The sequence below is a fragment of the Anabas testudineus genome, chromosome 5 (genome assembly GCF_900324465.2).
Source record: "Anabas testudineus chromosome 5, fAnaTes1.2, whole genome shotgun sequence".
Lineage (NCBI taxonomy): Eukaryota > Metazoa > Chordata > Actinopteri > Anabantiformes > Anabantidae > Anabas > Anabas testudineus.
Window position 1 is genome coordinate 8,681,440 of NC_046614.1, and position 22,166 is coordinate 8,703,605.

The 22,166-nt window shown below is 37.3% G+C and overlaps 1 protein-coding gene across 2 annotated transcripts; it reads left to right on the forward strand.

The window, feature by feature from the left end:
* The first annotated feature begins 12 nt into the window (after positions 1-12).
* Positions 13-21,281, forward strand: dnai1.2 (dynein, axonemal, intermediate chain 1, paralog 2). Of its 2 annotated transcripts, XM_026349501.1 has the most exons (21): positions 13-154; positions 331-390; positions 516-614; positions 783-863; positions 1,189-1,315; positions 1,563-1,618; positions 1,725-1,880; positions 2,041-2,100; positions 2,187-2,315; positions 2,414-2,498; positions 2,595-2,712; positions 2,899-2,942; positions 3,089-3,336; positions 3,637-3,726; positions 3,975-4,062; positions 4,265-4,344; positions 9,296-9,444; positions 11,292-11,391; positions 14,187-14,372; positions 19,535-19,667; positions 21,153-21,281. In XM_026349501.1, the coding sequence occupies exons 1-20, from the start codon at positions 113-115 to the stop codon at positions 19,634-19,636; spliced, it is 2,100 nt and encodes a 699-aa protein (XP_026205286.1). In that variant the 5' UTR covers positions 13-112; the 3' UTR covers positions 19,637-19,667; positions 21,153-21,281. The 2 variants fall into 2 exon arrangements, with proteins under 2 accessions (XP_026205286.1, XP_026205285.1); XM_026349500.1 differs by lacking the exon at positions 21,153-21,281 and having other exon boundaries at positions 19,535-19,743.
* The last annotated feature ends 885 nt before the right edge of the window (positions 21,282-22,166 follow it).

Below are 22,166 nucleotides of genomic sequence, written 5' to 3' on the forward strand. Positions count from 1 at the left end.
TCTTGACAACCTGTATACAGCAGGTAGCTGCTGGAGACTCGGACTTATCTTGCTTCAACTATTTAAAATAGCTACATTGAAAGTGTAAACTTAAAACCGGACACTTATCGCAATGCCTGTGCATAATAATAACGTTGGAGCATTTACTAGAAAGGTAAGTTTAAATTTCAACTTAGTTTAGCAAACTAACGTAGAGCTAACAGTAACTAGCGTTAGCTAGCAAATTAGCTAGTGACGACACATCATAACACAGTTAGCTAACTAGCTAGTAAATGTTAACTAAACTACCTTGGGTGACTGTTTAGTTGGTCGTCGTGTTTTTTCACACAGGGCTCAAATGTTCAGAAGTTGCCAGGCTTGAAGGCAGTCAAAGCTGCAAGTAAGAAAAAGGTGAGTCCCCTTTGGGTCAAATCTAAAATAAAAACTCTTTTGCATTTGAAAGAACTATAAGAAACATATGTGCTATTGCAACATGGCTCGATAACGCATACATCTGTGTTAATGTTATGCCACAGGATGAGGAAGAGGGTGTGGATCCCGGTGATGTTTTAGATGAGTGGTCTCATGGCAAAGCACTTCTGAAGCCAGCAGATCAACTGGAGCTCACTGATGCTGTAAGACAATCAAGTGGGCTGTTTTAGACGATTAATTCAGTTTTGATGGACTGTGTTTTGTTGCTTAAATTGTTCATTGCTAGTTTTTGTAATTGCGCCTGTCATTAATAGCTTTGCCAAATTAGCTAAGTGTGCTGCTATGTTGTTTATGTGTAATTCTATCATTAGGAGCTGAAAGAGGAAATCACAAGGATCCTGACTGCAAACAACCCACATGCCCCCCAAAATATTGTTCGCTACAGTTTCAAGGTAACTTGAATGCTTATCACTTCACATAATTGCCGAATGATCTTCACTGCAACACTGAAGCCATCTCTAATTTAAATAGTAGTGGTTAATTAAAGAAGCTAGATTGTCTTGCATCACTGTTTGCTCTTCATATTTACAAGACAACAGTAAACCACTTATTGGTTGGCATAATTCCTGTGCATTTATATTATACATATTTGTTTAATACCATCTTCTTTAAGTATTGAATTAACAAACCATTTATTTTCTCATAACCACAGCCGCACAAAACTATCAGGATTCTATGCTCTCTATTTCTCACATCCTTGCTTATTTTGTTTTACAGGAACGTTCCTATAAGCTTACCAGTGTTGTAGATCAGATGGCTGTTCACTTCATGTTGGAGGGCAGTCTCCTGCATCAAGACTCTGATGAGGCTCTTAGGTTAAGGGCCAAAGATAGTCTATCTGAAGGTAGTTACTGAAGCATAAAAAAACAATATTCACATCACGTTTTGCTGATATTCAAGGATATTGCTGATATTTTTCTTTGGGTTTTTTGTATATTCTGTTTGTATGTATTTATATGTAGTGTAGTTATTTTTTCTCTGGTGTAGTGCATGTCTGGCGCCACAAGGTGTCACTTTTAATATGTGCCAAAAATTCAGCAAAATGCTTAGATCCCATTCAAATTATGATTTGATATTCCTGATATGTCCAGAGACTACAACTGTTGACACTGGAGCAGAACCTGATGAGGATAAACCAGAAACTCCGGTAACAATATCTTTTGTTAAACTGTAATCACAGTTCTGGTTTGTTTCACATTTAGTGATACTACATATTTTCAAACATTAACAAAACCTAACCCATTTTCCCACAGGCTATACCTGTAGAGGATGGAGGTGAAGTGGAGGAAGCTGGAGTGGAAGACAGACCAGACAGTGTTACCTCCAAAACTGACAAGAAGGAGCCAAAACTTACTAATCAGTTCAACTTTAGTGAGAGGGCTTCCCAAACCCTCAACAACCCACTGAGGGTAGGAAGCGACAGTATAGCTATGTGCATTATTGTTGAGATATCTAACAGTTACAGTTTAATATTAGAGTGTATAAAAACAGCACATTGATGTATAGAGGTATATAATAAAGTAGGCCAGTGTGTCAAGACTTTTAATAGTCATTTCTATTTTACTGTAGGAGAGAAGCTGCCAGACTGAACCTCCTCCACGCAGCAACTTCTCTGCCACTGCTAATCAGGTAGTGGACTTCCTGACTTGCTTAAACAACATGTTTAGGCCAGGCTTGTATTAACTCTTGTTGGTGTAACTCCATTTTCTTTGCAGTGGGAGATCTATGATGCATATGTGTATGAGCTCCAGAAACAAGAAAAAAATAAAGAGAAGCAGAAAGCTGTACAATCAAAAAAAGATAATGACAAAGGCAAGAAAAAGAATATGATGATGGAGACTCAGGTAAATTAACTGCTCAACAAGTTTGCATTTTCGTATATTTTATTCTGATGAATATAGAAATTTTTCTTTCCTTAATGTCAGCTTCTTTCTGATAACAGGTTGATGACATCACCAAAGTGGGCAACTCAGCCAGGATTTTTGAACGAATGGTCAATCAGAATACGTTTGATGATATAGCACAAGGTATGTTCTACCAAACATATCAAATTGCAGTGTAATAGTGTGCATCCCCATCTCCCAGTCCTGTTCTCTTCTTTTCCCTTTTTTATGCCCTTTTAGATTTCAAATACTTTGAGGATGCCTCTGATGAGTTCAGGGACCAGGAGGGCACCCTTCTCACTTTGTGGAAGTTTCAATATGAAAAAGCCAAAAGGCTGTCTGTCACTGCCCTCTGCTGGTAGGCTGGCTCATCCATCAACTTTCCCAAATTTCTCAAAGAAAGATATTGACTGTATGTGTGGGCTGATAAGCAGGATTGTGATTTTTTTCCCTCTATAATTAGTTGTTTTATTTCAGTAATTTTATGTCCATTTTGCCGTCAAAAGAAGGTATGGTTACTGATTCATGCGCCTGTTCTTAACAGGAATAAAAAGTACCAGGACATGTTTGCTGTGGGAATGGGATCATGTAAGTACACAGCATAGTGAGAAATTACACTAACCTACTAATCAGATTTGTAATTGGCACCTTCTGTGAAACATATTCAGTTAGTTTTTCATTTAGTGTTATAAAGTTGTATTACGTTGTAATCCTCCAATCCACCCTCTGGACAGATGACTTCAGTAAACAGGGCCGTGGCATGGTTGTCTTCTATTCACTGAAGAACTCAGCATTTCCAGAGTACATCTACCCCACAAATTCTGGCGTTCTGTGTCTTGACATCCATGAGCAGCATTCCTACCTTGTGGCAGTAGGCTTCTACGATGGCTGTGTAGCAGTCTACAACTTGAAAGAGGAGGGGCTGGAACCTGCATACAAGAGCACAGCTAAGACTGGCAAGCACACTGACCCTGTCTGGCAGGTGAGAGTCAGAGATAAGACAGAAGTGATGGTCCATCACTGTGTGTGTGTGTGTGTGTGTGTGTGTGGTTCCAGCCACTTCAATGTTATATCCTTTACTCTACAACTGAAATGTTTTTAAGGTATTCCAAATAACACTAGCATGATAATGCGCATGTATTGTATTTTGATATTCACTTAATCTAACAAAATGTAATGCACATGAGAATAGAGCTAATGTGATTTTATAACTTATTCATAAGATACTGTTTTGATGTAGCACATAGAAGTTTTTCAACCCACTATTTCCTTGTTTATTCAGGTACACTGGCAGAATGATGACATGGACAACAACCATAATTTCTGTTCTGTGTCATCTGATGGACGAATTGTGTCTTGGACACTTGTTAAGGTTAGCCAAAGATCATATACTATACTGTATACTGCCACTATACTGGCTTGTACTCTCAAGGTTAGGGTATTCAGCAGAATACACATATCAGAATAAATCTTGCGTTGCTTGTTAATCAGTTGCTTTGTGTATGAACTGTGTTCAGATTTGTATTTGTTTATGATTGTTTGAGTTTGTGTGTATTTACATCTACATTTACAATAATACAGAATTTACAACTGCATCACCAAGTGTTTGCATGTTTGCAGAATGAGCTGGTTTTTACAGACATTATAACACTGTCACTGAATGGTGCTGTCTCTGAGGAGCCAGAAGGTGCACAACAGCCCAGCACTGGTAAGGCTTCATTGGCTTGGCATGTGACACTGTGCATGTAAATAAGAGGATATGCATACACTTTGCAAACTACTATTACTCAAGCAAGGAACTACACTTGTATTGTGTATTATCTGATATCAGTTTAGATTCACCTTGTTCTTGTACATCTGTGTTCAACAGGGCATGTCTAATTTAGATGTTTGATGCCTCTTCTCTACAGCTTGCGGTACATCGTTTGACTTCCATAAACAGATTGACTATCTTTTTCTAGTTGGCACTGAGGAAGGCAAAATATACAAGGTATGTATCATATATGCTCTTTTGGCTGAATGACACAGGCCCCATCTAATAATCACTCATTAAGGCAGTCAAATGTCCCTTAGTGAAGGAAATCACAGCATAACTTGTGATACAGTAAGGTGCTGATAATTGACTTCAGTGCTGATAGGGTGACATTGACAAATCAGTGAGATGTATGGACAATTTTATGTGTTATAATAGTAATACATACTGTGTGCAATTTTTTATTCTATTCATTTTATAGAGATTTTCAAAGATACAGGCAATGTTAGGTTTTATACTACTGCTCAAAAGTTTGGGATCACTAATAAATTGTATTGTTTTTCAAGGAAACACACATGAAATTGGTCAAAAGAACAAGACATGTTGACAACTTTTCCTTTATCAAAAAAAAAAAAAACACCTTTTGCATTAATTACAATTAAGTCTGATAGACCTTAGGCATTCTAGCTGTCAATTTTGATAGCTTACCTTCCTCAAGGCTTACCTTCCATGCTTGATTCAAGGTGTTAAGCACTGATATGGCTTTTTCTTTGCAATTCTGCCACGGCATCCAGCATCCTGAACTCTCCTCTTCACTGTTGATACTGACACTGGTGTTTGATGTTTACTATTTAGTGCAGCTGCCAGTTGAGGACCTGTGAGGCGTCTTTGTGTAAAACTGCACACTCTCAGATATTTGTCTTCTTGCAGAGTTGTGCATCGGGGCTTCCCACTCCTTTTTCTGTCCTCTGAAGGCAGTCGTTAACAGCATGTTAAGACATTCGAAATTTCCTCGCAATCTGTGAGCATTGAGTAGCCTTCCTTTCTATGGACAACAATAGAGTGACAGGACTCTAATGAAGTTCTTTCTCTCTAGCTATTGGTACCTACTGGAACCTGTAAACAAACAACTGCTTATGTTCAGATACTAAACCAACCTAAAGAATGTCATGCTCTCTGCTCCAATAGTACTAACTGTACTCAGCTGTACAACAGAATTGCAAAGGTTTTTTTTTTTCAAAATCAATTAGCCTTATAAAAGGATTAACTTGAATTAGCAGCCATGCCAGGAGATTGATGCAGAAGACTGACAATTGCTGATAATGGGCCTCTATGCAAAGATGTAGATCATTCTTTAAAAATTATTATAGTTTCAATATAGACTTGAAACCTGCCTGAGGTAATGCAATGCTGAGACAGATGTATAAAGACTGTACATAGATCAGATATTAATGTAAATAATAATAATAACAATAAATGTATTTATAGAGCACTTTTCTAAACATATGTTACAAAGTGCTTCACAAGACAGCCAAAAAAAACATGTAGCCCAACAAGATCAACTTGAGCAAGCACTAGGCAAACAGTGGAGAGGAAAAACTCCCCCTAGGGGAAGAAACCTCCAGCAGAACCAGGCTCAAGCTAAACAGCCACTGCCTTGACCGGTTGGGGAGCAGGAAACAGTTATGCACACACAATCAATAATACAAACAACTACCACATCGGTCCTTGGGAAGACCAGTTCCAACGTAAAGACATTGTAATCTAATGGAGAGTCCTCCCAAGGACAGATTTGTTTTAGCTTACAGAAGATCGCAAAAGGCTCGCCGGTAGAGGTATGTTTTAAGGAGAGATTTAAAAGATGTTACTGAGTCAGCTGATCTTATATCCTCGGGTAAGCTGTTCCAGAGTTTAGGGGCTCTAACTGGAAAGGCTCTGTCACCTCTAGTAGTCATTCTGACATCAGGGACATATAGAAGATTTCTACCAGAGGGTCTCAGGCTACGTGCAGGCTCATAAGGCTTTAAAAGCTGGGATAAATAGCTGGGGGAAAGGCCATGCAGAGCTTTAAAAGTTATTAGTAAAATCTTAAAATCAATCCTAAAACTTACTGGCAGCCAGTGTAAGGAAGCTAATACAGGAGTGATGTGATCGTATTTTCTTTTTCTAGTTAAGAGTCTTGCAGCTGAATTCTGAACAATCTGGAGCCGATTAATAGATTTCTGGCTGAGACAGGTGAACAGACTGTTGCAATAATCAAGGCGTGAGGAAATAAATGCATGCAAGATTACTTCAGTGTCATGAAAAGAAAGAATTGAACGTATTTTGGAGATATTTCTAATATGATAAAAACATGCCTGGACAAGCTTTGTGACATGATGTTCGAAGTTAAGTTTACTATCAAACCAAACACCAAGACTTTTTGCAGTGGGCTTAGAATTATCTAAGAGAGAATCAGTGCAGGGCAGAATGTGTTTGGCTATACGTTGTGGGCTGATAACTATTTCTGTTTTGTCAGAATTCAGCTGCAGGAAATTTTGAGCCATCCAGTTTTTTATCTCATTTATACACTCATGTAAGGAACTCAGTCCCCCGAGTTCTGATATCTTAAAGGGACAGTACAGCTGAGTGAACTGTGTATAAATAGTGAACTGTAGTAACATAAGATACGCTAGACATAACTCTGAGTTGTTATATAGTTATAATCTGTTATCTGAATTATAATCTGATGTTTTTCTTTGCCCTGGTTGAAAATGCCAGTAAAAGCTTGGTACCAGACCCACACTGTTACTTTTGTGACCAATTGGTGTAATTATTCTCACTTTAAAACTCACCCAGGCTGTAGGCCTCTATATACAGAAAGTAGGACTTGCAGAATGACTTGTCTGAATAGATTTTTTTCCCACTCTGATGTACAAAACAACAATGATGCAAAGTGGCACAAAGATGATCAATGTTGCACTAACCATCAGCCCAGTCAGCTGTATTCTCAATTATGGAAGGACAATTAGATATGATAAAATAGCCCTCGTTAAGGAAAACAGTGCCATTATTTTTACATTTGTGTTTTATTCTCATCTTTATTTCAAGTACTATGGACTGGTATTTACCCGTGCCTATACCCATATACAAATAAATAATTTCTTTAACCATTTATTAAAGATTATGACGTTATTAAAGTCTGGGAATATACCTTTTGTATAAATATATCAAATAAATAAATATGACTAAAACATGATTAAAATAAAAAATTAGTTCTACTGTGATCAAAACAAACAGTTTTTAAGAAGACAAAACTTAGCTGAGAATTCCTGTCAAAATTAACACTGTGTATCACCTCTTAATAAGATTGCAATTACAGTACATTGGGATTTTAAACTGCCTCCCTTTTGTTTGTGGTGCACTTACAGATATCCTGCTGGGCTGTTGCTCTAAGGGGCACAAAAGCTAGTAAATGCCCATTAATAGTGAATATGTATGTGTGTGCTTGTCCATATGTGTACTTGTGCGTGTCCATGTGGCCCATCAGGAACCCCTCAGGCTTCACATTAAGCATCTAATGAGTCTCCTTAAGCAGAGGCTCTCTGTGTCCACATCAGACAGCTGGTAATTTTTGGCTGACCCCCCACCTTCTCTAAGCTTCTCTTTCTTGTGTTATTGTTACTGTGGGCTGAAAGATACTTATATTCAATACTATTTGTTTGTAGTTAATGTGTCCTGATTCTATTGATTTAGTAACAAATAGCTCACTAATGTACCCATCAGCTTTTTCTTCAGCTGGAGCTCAAGAAAATAGCCTAATCTAGAAACAATTAGAATCATATAAAACAGTAATATCATAACAGTGACATATACTTTCATCTTATTAGATTTAAAAAGACTAAATAACCAACTTTTGTGCATATACAATATTTAATACATGTTTGTAGCTAGATGTGGAAACATTTTATTCAAATGTGTTCATTAAACACATTTGAATAATAAAAATTCATTAAACTTAGGCATGAACAGTATTTCAGCAGACTTCAGCAACTGGTTTCCTACACTAGGGTGTGTTCTTGAAACAGAACTCTTGAATCAAGAAATCCCTGACTGACGCTAATTGCACATAATTGTAATGAGACACGAATTTTTGATTGTATGTTGTTAGGCTTTGTACACAATCAAGCACAGTTAAGTAGAGAAAGCACTCACACTGCTGCTGCAACCCTGTACAATCGCCTTATTTACCTAGCTCTCCTTGCAGACACACAGTCAGTACATGTGATGAAATATGCTCTGTGTGTCACTTTAAGGTTCAGTGGTACTGAAGCCCCAGGAGAAGACAGATTAAGAATCTTTTCCAGCTGTAGGACAGCAATCAAACTGTCAGTGGAAGGAAATGCAACAGCTGTCCCCCAAAGCCATGAAGCTGTTCTATTCTGAATCGTCCAGTTAATTTATCCCTGCAATCTAACTCCAATGTAAACACTATTCTGTCAATGGCAAAGAAACTGTAAACGATGAAAGGGTAATTCAACACTGAACCACAGAGAATTGCATTACACTCTGGGTTAAAGCTATCAAGAATATTGTACTTCTAGTCTCTGCTGTGTCACAGCACAGTTTTCTGTCACTTGCTATTGGAGAATTATTGTACATGTGCACAGATTCAGAGTATTGTCAAGAAATTAATGTATGTCAAGTTCCTGTCTCTTGAAGGTCTGTCTCAACATTATAATTGTGCAATAGCACATCACCGGAAACTCTTTAATTTAATTTTGCACTGTGCAAATACCATTTCCAATAGAAACTAGGGATAACACTTAAAGAGGCACTACACCCTTAGATTCCACCTATATCCACCATTATATACAAAATATTTTAAAAATGCTATGTGAGGGACATTGTGACAGTGGATAAATACGTGTAAAAGTCTAAATATAACAATACCCTATAAATACAAAAAAATAGAAGAAATTAAAATTAGGCGCTAAAACAAACCATTTCAGTCTAGTCAGAACAGTTACTCCATAGAGGCTGTCTAAATGTATTTATTTTTTGTGCCACCAGCACTTAATCAATAATAATGAAGATGGTTTGTTACTAAACACTTTATTTATTACTAAACTATTAAAATGAAATTTTTATAAAACATGTTTCTACCTTCCTTCTTGGTCCAAATAAAGCATTGCCCTTTGCTCCTTAGTGCTCCAAGACTTATTCAAGCCAGTTCCTGGAGACCTATGATGCCCACAGCATGGCAGTGGATACTGTAAAGTGGAACCACTTCCACCCAAAGGTTTTCATCTCGTGCAGTTCAGACTGGACTGTCAAGATCTGGGATCATACCATAAAGTAAGTTAACTTATGCAGCTTTTTTACATGGGATCGGACTGGACTCTGATATGTATCAGTGCTATAATCATGATCTGTTTTATCTACATTTTGTATAGTTTTTAGTAGAAGCTCATCATATACAGTAATAAATTTGTTTTTAATTTCTGGGTAGATTAGTTATTATTTTTGATTGATTTGATCGGACGTTGTTTTATTCCAGGCCTCAAGAAGTGCAAATGTGCTACATATTGGAAATGGTCAATAAAATTTGGATGATGTGAGGCTACTATTAATCAAATTAGGAGCAATAGGGAAAATATAATAATAATTAAAATTTATAATATATTATTATTTATATATTATATTATATATAATTTACTGAATCATTCCATTTAGTGGAGTGTTAATAAATGTTTTTATGAAACAAAACGGAAGATACATTTGTTTTTACTGCTAATGGAAAGTGAATGGTATGGTTAGTTATACTATAGCAAATACAGTACAATATTATATTGTATTTATTATCTCTATGCTTAACAACTTTGGTAAATCTATGTGTGCTTCAGTGAAGCAGGAACAAAATATCATTATTCCTGTAATCTTCCAGTAATATTGAAGTACAGCATATTAGTCGTTATTACCTTCTTATATCTGCCATGAACCTTGCATAATTTCCTTGCCTTATTTGACTAACCCGCAGTGCCTCCCACTTCTTGTCAGCACAGGCAGCTTGACTGAATAATGATAGTAATCATCTGCCCATTATGAGAGATGGGGTTTTTAATAATGATCTGTAACATCCCATAGACACAAGACATTTTGTTTGTAGGAGAAGGTCAGACTGGATCAAATAACTTTTCTCAACTCTTTACCTCAATGTTGAGAATTGCTCCTTTTGTTTCACAGGTGTGACTTATACAGTATATCTTGTACAACTGTCAGATGATGTTAGACAGTCCTGAATGTACCGAAGGGGGTGACAGCAGAAGAGAATTGTGTATTGCCTAAAGTGCATTAATTAAACAAAAGATCAGCTTGATAAAGTTGCACCTCGGTCTAATGATGAACACAATTTATGACTCCTAGTCATAGTGCTGTCAATAGATTTACAGCATGTGCAGTGTTGATCTCCAGTGTGTCATACACAAAATAATGTTTTGATAATTGTGGTTTGTTTTCTGAGGTTCAAGAAGTTGTGAGGGTCAATTTTGTACTGCAAAAACCCCACCTCTTGTCCAGATTTGTGATTATAAGAAATGTCATCATCATTCTTACCATCATTTAAAAGAAATGATGGGATAGAAAAAATTAAAACACACAGGAATGTTTGAACTCTGCTTTACTTGAAGAGACATTGTCTCAGATGTTGGTTGCTGCTTTAGTAAATCAACTTCCAAATACCTGCAGACTGCAAGAGCAAATTACAACCTATTGAAAGATCTGTCTCGCTCATACACAGACTGCCCCCATAACATTATATCAAGACCTGTCTGTGCCCGGTTCCAGCTCTTAGAAATAATTCATTTCTTCATCTCGCTTCCAGTGGTGTTTCACAAGTTAATAACATGAGGAAACAGTGTGCAGGGGCTTCTGTTTGATCTGCACACATTTCCTTTGCTACAATGAGGCATTGGTCAAAAGCTGGTATTCTACCACTGGGAATGTGGGGGAAATCACAGATGCATCAATACCTAGGCCATACAAATAAGGTGTACTGTTTTATATTCAGAAACAGACAATAATTAAGACAGATTGTGCAGGCAGAGTTTGTTCTGAATGGCATTGTGTTTCAAATTTACAGAACATTTTATGCAGGATAATGAGAATTAACATTATTTGACCTTGTATTTCTACACCTTTTCCAGCACCCCAATGTTCACCTTTGACCTTAATGCAGCAGTTGGAGATGTTGCCTGGTCTCCATACTCCTCCACTGTGTTTGCTGCTATCACAACAGATGGAACAGTAAGTGATCCTAATTTAAACTTAACCTAAATTTTGTAACCCAACTTGAGAGTTTATTTATCTGTAACTTTTTCTTTACTTTTTTGTGTTTCTTTAGTACACAATGTCCTGGTTCATGCTACAGTGTATTATTTATGCTTGGATTTATCAGGAATATAATATTTTCTTGTACATTTAACTGTTCTACATTTATATTTTAAGAATACACTGTCAACATTTGATACTAAATGTAAGGCTGAGCAAATACAGTATCTGTTAAATAGCAAAACTGTCACATGAACATTATTTACAATTAGAATAAGGGACACATTACGAGTCCTGCACATTTATGTACATAAAATAACACAAGCTTAACTTGCACCTTTCATCTTCTTAATTAAAAAATTGTTAAAGCTTAAGGAGACTAAACACCAACTATATTCAGATCAATTCAAAACAGCTTCAGGCTATTAAGTTTGTTTAAACTCAGTTTCTTGTAACAAAGGCATCTTCTTGCCATGCCAGTGGTTATTGATTTCAGCCAAAAATAATTTCAGTGGATGCCGTGTTGCTTATCTCCACATATTTTCTTAGTATGGCTGCAAGCTGTACCCATCTGTTTCTTTTCGCAGCAGTCTGTGCCACACTATAAAAGTCCAGAGTGTTGTGTCTGACACATTTCCTGTCCAGTGTGCCAAGTGAAGTCAAGTGTGAATGATACAGAGGAAATAAGAGCTGTGCAATTTGAGAGAGTGAAAGGGAATGTCCCCTTCATTATATTATACTTGCAAATAAATAACTGGCTGAAGTTTAATCCCAGAAAAAGTAGCAGTTTATTTTAACTGTAATCACCACCACAGAAAAACTAAATAAATAATTTTCTGGAAAACACATTAAGTCTAATATGTATTCCAATTTATTTTCAGAAACTGGATCAAATGTAGTTTTCAGCAGTTATTAAAATGTCATTAAAAGCTTATCAGTTGGCATATATTTAATAGCACAATATCTTCTATTTTCTATGAAGCAGGAAGGACAAAAATATTGAATTGGAGTTAATCAAGGTCAGTGTAGCTGGTACATTTTTTACAAGGATGTGCATGGACGAAAGGAGCTTTAACTTTGGTGACAGAGACAGTGGTTAAATCATTAAAGCTTGCTAGTATATATTGTACTTGTACTGAAATAGCTGGATACCATAAATATTGTAACTTCTTTCTCTTTTTATATTCACTATAAGGCAAGGCTAATGTCTGATTAATGTTTGCTTGCTGTCAAATTTGGAGGAGTGAGAGAATATTGTCAGAATTCCTACATTCGGTGGTATATTCACAGTGCATGATGTTAATTGGCATAATTGTCCCCAGGATAGCAGATTCTTTGGAGTACATTTGTCGTTTTCTGTGACAAGTGTCTTATAGAGCTTGAGTGACTCAGTATGCGCTGTGAGCTCCTTGACATGTATTTACTGTCAATGACAACCTGGCCTACTGCCGCTGCCACAGTGCAAAATGTCAGAGGCACAATGACGTGTGTGTGTGTGTGTGTGTGTGTGTGTGTCTGTGTGTGTGTGTGTGTGTGTGTGTGTCTGCGTGTGCGTGTGCGTGTGTGTGTGTGTCTGTGTGTGTGTGTCTGTGTGTGTGTGCGTGTGAGTTCATAAGGATAATGACTCGCCTGGCAGGCTGAGGTGTAAGAATGACACTGAGTTGTGCAGTACAAACAAATATCTTTTCGTTCTCTCTGTTCTTGCCTCTCCATCTGAGCTGACTGTTGAAGTGTCAAGATGAAATAATGGAAGACACAGACATATCCACCACTGATTAGTCTCAAAATCTATATTTGCAGTATGTGCACATGGATTGCCACATATTTCCTTTAGTGTATCTACATCCATGTATGAGTTTTTTCGATGTGATTATTTAAACATTATGAACCTAAAGCAATAACAACATGTAAAAAGTCAGTAATTCAGATGTAGTGTAAAAATGCCTTTGCTTTGTAACTCAACTTACGGTAACTTAGCTGAGACACGTTGTAATCAGACTTTGTGACAAAAGCCTTTGTTTAATTCCCATGAGTTATTTTATATTATATAAATATAATATAATAATTATATAAAATATTTATGTCAATGCATACTCAGTCACAAAAAATGTTACATTAGTGCTTATATATCAATAGACACAGTGTCGATAGTGGTTGCATTTAGAAACTTTACACCCTAGTGGAATACAATGATTGTTTGCATGTGATGACTGCATTGCTTTGTGTGGTGCTGGTGCTGTTACACTGTCAGCCCTAGCAGCCTAAGCATAGTCATCTTTCTGGTCAAAGGAGTGGGCTCTGCTTTTCAGCTGGATAAATTGTTGTAGACAGACAAAATGCCAAAATGCACTTAGCCTCAAAGGAGAATATCTGTGATCTGGGTTCTCCTCGATAAAAACTACCTATGGTTTTGTATTAATACTGCCAGCACACACACAAACACACATAGAGACAGGAGTGCACACTGACTGAATTAATGGAAACACTCTTCCTTGCACCAGATGGTAAGGCTTGCATCCCTGCAGAGGATTTGGCTCCTCCAGTCCTCTTATCAAAACACAAGATATGACAAGGCAGTCTGTATCAACAGGTTTAGCTTTACTTATTTATACTTAGGGCAAAATCTGCCTAAATATGGTATTCAGTAAGGTGGGTCAGCCTGAAACTGTGTTGCTGCAGTAATACTGTACAGCTGAAATGTCAATTAGAGGTTCAGAACATGTAAAAAAAAAAGTTTTAAATATTTAAAACTGATCCATAATATCTTCCAGGTTCATGTTTTTGACCTAAACATCAACAAATATGAGGCAGTCTGCGAGCAGCAAGTGGTGTCCAAAAAGAAGACGAAGCTGACTCACATTGAGTTTAATCCCATTTATCCTATCATCATAGTGGGCAATGACAGAGGCTATGTTACCAGCTTCAAACTTTCCCCGAACCTCCGCAAGAAACCTAAGGTAAGAGACTCTAATTATATTATATCTTATAAGCTAATTTACTACAAAGCTGCACTCAGTCTGCCTGTAAGTGGTAAGATAAATCTGCCTTTAAAGATGAAGCTGCATTGCCACTTCAATTTTCTCCACATACACGTGGAGCTAGTCCACATCACAAATTAGGTACCAAACCAAACCAAACTAATTTTAGCTTTATGAAATAGTTGTTTTACTGTAAAGTGGCTAGAAAAAGTATAGTTTTCTGCATACATTTCTCATAAAATCTGATCTGAGCTGCATCTAAGTCACAAGTAGGTAATAAATATAATGTGCATAAAATAATAACATAAAAGAAATTCCGATCTCTCATGTCTGTGTTGAGAACAACCATAAACCCCATACAGACATTTTCACATTATCCTGAAGATTTTTTTGATACACTTGGGAATTTTCTCCTTAATCACTGCAAGCTGGCCAGTCAATGTGCTCTTTGGCAAACTTCAGATGTGCAGAAATGCTCTTTTTAATAAGCAGCACCTTCCTTCATGGTGTCCTGCCATAGACACCCTGCTTGTTCAGTGTTTTACCTACTGTAGACTTGTGAACACAGAGGTCAGCCAGTTCAAATGATGCCTTCAAATCTTTGGCTGTCACTCTGGGTTGTTTCTTTACCTCATTGATGAGTGTTTGTTGTACTCTTGGGGTTAATTTAACTGGCCACCCACTTCTTGGTCAGAGTCCCAAAGTGTCTCCATTTGTAGATTGTTTGCCTAACTGTAGACTGGTGAATTTCTAAAGTCTTTGACATCACTTTGTGAAACTTTACAGCTTTAGTTCAATCAACAATTATTGATTTTAGATCCTTTAAGGCTTATTTTGGCGTGATATAGTTCACATAAGCCTATTCTTCTTGTACGGAGTACTAGAGAACTCAAAACATTTGAGTGTTTTTTGTCAAAGTAGCTCTAGTCCACACCCTCAAAATAATTTTCTTCCAGGTATGCTAACACCTGACTCCAATTAGATTTTTGGAGCTTATTATTCCAAGGGTTCATATACTTTTTCCGCTGGCACTATGAGGTTTTTATTTGTTCTCAAAAAAAACATGAAAGATCAGTATTTTTTGTGTTAATAGTTAAGTTAAGCTAATATTTCTTAATACTCTTGACTTATATAAAGATCAGATCATAATTTTATGACAAATTAATGCAGAAAACCATGAAATTCCAAAAGGTTTGTATATACCATCTAATCTGTAAACAGTGTGGATGCATGTCTTTCCTTTTGCATTATTCATGACTGCCACTTACTGAAAGCAGATCAGATGATTCATTCTTTGCATAGTCCTGACCTCAAGCAAATTTGCTAAATAACAGTTAGATGAAGGCAGCTCTCACCCCTCTCCTCAGCAAGTCATTGTCAGCATCATTAATTACCTGTGTTTCTTTCTCCCTTGCCCATTAAGGTCAGTTAACAATTAGCCTCCAAGAAATCAAGTATCCTTCATGATTGATTAAGCTTGTTCAATCCACAACACTGGAAAGAGAAGAACAAAAATTATGTATTGGATCTTTTATTCAAAATCAGATGAAAGATCTTCTGGTGGATCAGTAGTTTAAGGTACTAACGTAGACAAATATTCTGCCCAAAGGCTTTAGTACCATGAGTTTAGCCCTGATTTGGTTGCACCTGGCCCAATTGATTGTTGTTTGATGTTCAGTGTGAGCAGGCTCCCACTACACCATTAATTATCTGAAGGACCTACAATCCTAATCATCATAAGAGAGTAAGCTAGTTTAAAATGAAAATAGATGTTTGGATTTTCCAGCCATTTGTGGCTCCATGTTATTCTTTTCCCATTCTGATTGTCCTTTTATTGTGGCAACAAACAAAGTAAAAGACATATTCTGTGTTCTTGCCAACACTAAGGTTATAGTACGTTAGCACAGGTAAGATACAGACATCTTGTTTTGTTGGAATTATCACTGCACAAATCTGTCCAGAGGCACCATACCAGTGTCCTGCATGACCTCTATACTGCAGCCAATTCGCTGACCCCCACAGTGTCAAGGTTTTGGCCAAGCAGTAAAACTAAATAAAACATGTAATGTGCGTTAACATCACAACACATCACACACAATTAATAAATGTCGCTCAGTGTCAGCCCATCTTAACATAACCAAGGTGTCCTGTGTCTAAAGGTCTTTGAGGTAGGGGCTTTAATGTTTTTCACAAATCATCTTCTTCTTGATCTTAAATATTGCCTGTCACTAATACTGTTAAATGAGCAATAAATGTGAAGACATAACCTGTAAAATATTCTTTAAAAAAACAAAAGCTAAATTTGGTATTCAAATCAAGTTATAACTGCAAAGCAAAATTCCACTTAAGTCCATTCACAAGTGATGATTCACTGAAAACTCTGTTGCCACTAATGACAGTGGTTAATGAGATGTGGAGTAATCACAGTGGCCCTGCTAAACACAGGAGGGAACCAAATGACACACTGAGTTGCAACACTTTTAATCAGGGCCCCATCAATTCTACAGGCTCTCCAGTTTTCCTCTGCACTTATGCTGCTGCATGTAAAGTGGAAGAAATCCTAATAGCCAAAGTGATATGTATTTATTTATACACATTTTTGTGCTTTATACATAACATTGCCATGCCTGAGTGAGGACACATAAACAGTTGTCCTTCAATCCGCACAGTAAACACAGTTTTTAGACACACAGCATAACAATACACACACAGTGCTACCTCATTAGCGACCTCAGACTATAGGCCTAAAGCTTACAATTGGAAAATAATTGCACAGTTCAGCACCATTGACAGCACTCATAGCATTTTGGAATCCAGTATGCCAAAAAATCATTGGGCACAAACACCCACTGCAAATACTATCAATAATATGCCTTATATAATTGGCAGCCTACAAAAACTAGCACAATGGGCATGGTGGTCTATTAATATACCCCAAACATCGGCACAGTGTTCTACCAATCCAACTGTAACAATAAAAGTGTGTTGTACTCACTTATTTGAAGGACAATGAGAAAGGCTGGCAAGGCAGACAATCTCTTAAGCCATTCCAGTTGGCCTCTCTTTTGTGTGTGTTATGTATTTCATAAATAGTTTTAATGGATTGCTTTAATACTCTAAAATGAGAGGTAAAATGCTCTGATCATAAATGCTGAAAATCATAACTTTACTGCAGGATGTACCTGTTTGTTCTAAAATTCACGTCCCAGTTGTAAGCCTAAGGCATACAGTCACTAATGATGTTCGGTGTACATGCTTTTATGTGCTTGTGCAGGCTTGTGGGTATCTGATGTCATTATGGAGGGTCTGTGTGTGGGCCCAAGTACCCAAGTCCCCTATTGTTCATCAGTGTTGTACTTCATATGTTTGAAAGTCTGAGGATTTGAGAAACAAGAGTGTTCTGCAGTAGATGTATTTTGTGCAGTCACCACATTTTGGTTGGTTCTGGCCTGAAAGTGTCAGTATTCATATAATGCATATTAAGTCCACACTCAAATGTGTGCAAAGTGAATGTGTTCATTTCATCTGCTCTGTTTTTAGTGCCCCATTCTTTGTTAAACACAAATCATAAGTGGCAATATAAAAGCAGCATTATGCAATAGTCTATGATAGTCTGTTTATCACCTCGCTGAATATGATTTCTATTTTAATTTCTTCAATTTACATTAATGTAGAGTGCCAGGTTAGAAATTTTATGTACTGCATTTAGGAAAGTCCTACAGTTATAGCACGTAAGTAAACAAACCAGCAATGGACAACAGGGAAATTAGAAATTACCCCAGAATACAGGCTGACATCTTGAGAGAAAGTAACTTGTGATTTTGATGAATTTTGAAGTTTGTGTAAATTGTACTGATTTCTGCTGAGTAAGTCTCCTCTACATTGTGGAGGAAGCTTTATTAAGCTATTCAAGACCAATGAGTTATTTTGTTATCTCTATATATATCTACATTTGATGTTCAGTTGTTAAAGGAACACAGCTCTGTGTGTGGTTCAGCCCCCTCACTGTGTTCAGACTTCCAAAAAGCTAAATTAAAACACCAGTCACCCACAGCTGACAAATGTGAATGTTTAGTAGTATTTCACTTACACTTCAATACTATAAGAAGTGCATCATATTTTGTACATTATTATACTTATTACTTATTATTATACTACTATTGTTAACACTGCTGTTTTTGTTAGTTTACTATATTTCAGTGTATTTCTCTTTTTTTTTTTACATTTAAAGTACATGACAAAAGTGTTTTAGTCATCAAAGATATAGCATTCACTAAATTGTCTGGTCAGTGTTTTCCTGCTGTGTATTCCCACCGTACATTGCATTGTTCTGGTATTGTGCATCACTAACGTGATCTAAAGGGACACTTCAGTGTTACTGTATGAGCTTCTATTAATGTTATTGTGGTTGTAGTTCTACCAGTGCTTCTGCTTTCCTTTTCTAACAAGTCAAAATCTCTCCTCAGTGTTCTTGGAACAAATGTATAACTGATTTCTTTTCCATTGTTGAGCCAGTGTTCCTAGGATTCTTGGGTGAAAACAAAACAGTAAAACATAGTCTTGAAAATAAAAGTCCATCATATTTTATAGGACATCCAGCGTCTTTTAAGATTATTAGATCTGTCTTTTTAAATTACAGTCTGATTCAGTATGAAACATTTTAACAAAGGTTAAGGAGCCTTAATAAAGAGAGCCCTGATAAGTGTTTCACAGTGATGGCGAAATGAACTCCTGCAGCAACAAAGGACACAAGATGAGTCTTAATATATCATTTTTAAGTGGCTGTGCTTATCTACGGTCAGGAGTTTTTAATGTGCCAATAATGATAATAGCATGCTCAGACCACAAATCCTGGAAGATCTCTTTGAATTTTCCCTTTGCAATGGTTCCCTGTGGGCAGTGACCCAATGCCTTCAAAGCACATTTCACAAAATGGCGAAAATAATTTTTTTGAAGCAATATAACCGTAGTCTTACTGTTCCCCGTATCCATTTAAATTTCCGTCTGATTGTGTTGTGTTCTCCTCTTGCTAACTAACTGTCTGCTGGGTTTGTGGTCTCCCTCTGTGTTTGGTAATGATTAGGTCAAGTCATTTGTCATTCTCTCTCGCTCTCTCTCTTTCTATGTGTGTGCATGTGCAGGCTAAGAAGGGTCAGGAGCTGCCTAAGGGTCCAGAAGTGGAAATAGCCAAGATGGAGAAGCTCCTCAGTCTATTGAGAGAACCAGAGCCAAGCACACTCTAACAATGCCAAAGTGGTTTCTCTCCTTAACATGGTACAATCTTTTATTCTCATTCAAACAAGTCTCAAAGCTGTGTAAACAACATCAACATAAGAAGAAAACTTTTTGTATATCTGTATATCTATCCATGTTTTTTTCTGATCTCTTCCAAGATGTAAATAAATTAGTAATATTCAGTTAACAGTGCATTTATTTAAACTGCAATATGTGATGCGTATTCAGCAGGCAACATTAGAATTGGCTTCATATACATTCTACAAGCTGATTAAGCTAAAAAGTGAGCTGAAAGAGTTAGTGCAAGAGAACGGGGAGGTACATTAGTGTAATAGATGACATATCTTGGTCGGCATACGCCTTCCTGGGAACCTGTCCAGGGACGAGCAAGGAGCCTTTTAATATCCCATCTATGAGAGAACTTTGCTTTGAGTCATTAAGTGTCCATCTTTTTTGCCTTTTTTCTTAATATCTCCACCTTAATGATCTTTTCCCTCGGTAAAGTACCACTCAGTGGTCAGATGCTGAACTGGAATTTAATTTCGCTTTAAAGGCCCAAGCTGTCTTTTTGTCTGTCTCTGCTACAGAGTGCTTCCCTCCTTCACGTCTATGTACAAACATATGCAGCACTAGCTCCCCATAAGTGTGATTCACTACTTCATTTTCACAGGTTTAGTTAGAATAGGACTGCTCAATCACCTAATTTTTAGAGACAATAGAGAGAAATGATTGTGACCATGGGCTAGTAATGAGAATACAGCTGTGACAGTTACAGTTGTAATAGGAAGCGTCCTGTAGGGTTGGCCAAAGAGCTGTTTGTTCTACTGTTCAGATTTTGTTTATCCTGTGTGACAGTTGATGATTTCTTTCATCGTTATGTGTAGAAAATTAATCTCAATCACATCATATTTGAAATAACTGTGGAGACAAACATTTTTGTATGTAGAAGAATTGATCAATTGTATGTAGAATTGATCCTGATGCAAAATGGTGCAGTGTGTCATTTTTTGAAAACTGGTTAATGCTTGTGGTAGTTGGGTTGGATGTTGTAATGTTCACTGCTGTCACAGTAAATTTTTCATACTATAACATGATATTCCAAAGGACACTTTCTAATTCTACACATTTTCATTCTTTGCGATCTTTACTCTGCATCAGTTAATATGCAGCAGCACCACCACATCACACCACTGCACCAGCAATACAGGTTAAATGCTAAAGTAATGACAGTTTGTGGAATGTGGGGGAACATGGGCAGTTTCTGTTTGTGATCTGTGATTCAGTCCAGAGTAAGTGTGCCATCGTGCAGAGCAACAAGCAAATGTCAGGTGATGCGAGGGCCATATTGAAGAGGACACAAATCTAAAGTAAGCCTCTCTAGTTCTTATGTAACGCCCTCAGCAAGGCACTGTGCCACACAGATCACTGGTATTTATGAGTGACAATGACACACACACTCCACACATGCTCAAGTCCCTGTTTTCAGCAATAGACTGTTTCTCTGTTCTTTTTTTTTTTTTTCAGGAGAGAGTATGAAAAAAGGGGATATTTTTAGAATCCTCCAACAACAGGCCAGTCACTCTTTGTGTACTGCACATTTCTTTCTCTCAGTCTAGTGTGACCTGTATTCATCCTTGTGGTTGTGTCCTTTTTCTTCACTGTGTATTAAACATATGCATTCACATTGGCATTCCTCCATGCTCTTTGTCAACCCAAGGACAAGATCTGAAAAGTGATCACTGCTTAAAAAGAGTGTCCTCATTCCACCGCAGTTCATCCTTGTCATGTTTGTGAGGCACAGTCACTTCTGCCATTAGCAGACTTCTAAAATCTACTAAGGACAAACCAGATTATTGCTTGCAGTCAGTCCCAGTGCTCCCTCAGTCCCCTCTCCTGTGGAGGAGAGCACCAAGGCCATCACTCATTGCTACAGTTGACTCATCCATCTACAGTCAGGAGGTCAATAGGTACTTGTGCTCGTTTATCTGCTGGGTTTCTCCTTCACTGGGGGCCAGCACCGGCAGCCTCTCTGGGCTGGAGGGGATCCGACAAGCTCGGAACAGGATTAGACAGAGGAGAAGGAGAAGAATGGCAACAAATGTGTTGCAGGCAATGGCCACCAACGCAGCTGTGGACAGTGCTGTCGTACTCTCCTCAGATTCCATAATGACGACTGCAATGTCCAACCTAAATATGAAAATTAATTTATTTTTCCATAATGTCTTTAGGTCATTATTCCCATCTGGGAATCACATATATATCTTGATTTAGGAGTAATTGCCTGAATCCATAGGTTTATGATTACTTATGTCCACAGATGAACTTTAACAACTGTATTTCCGTTGTGCAGTTGCATGTTCTCTGCAATGTGAAAATCTATGTATAGTATTCCTTAACAAAGTGCACATTTGGTTTTGCAGAATATTTAGATTAGACAACGGCAGGTCTGCCCATAGGTCTCACTGCAGAGATAAATGTTTACTCTCTCTCTGTTTTTTCTTTTTAGCTTCTTTAAGGTGACACACCATCTCTCCGTCA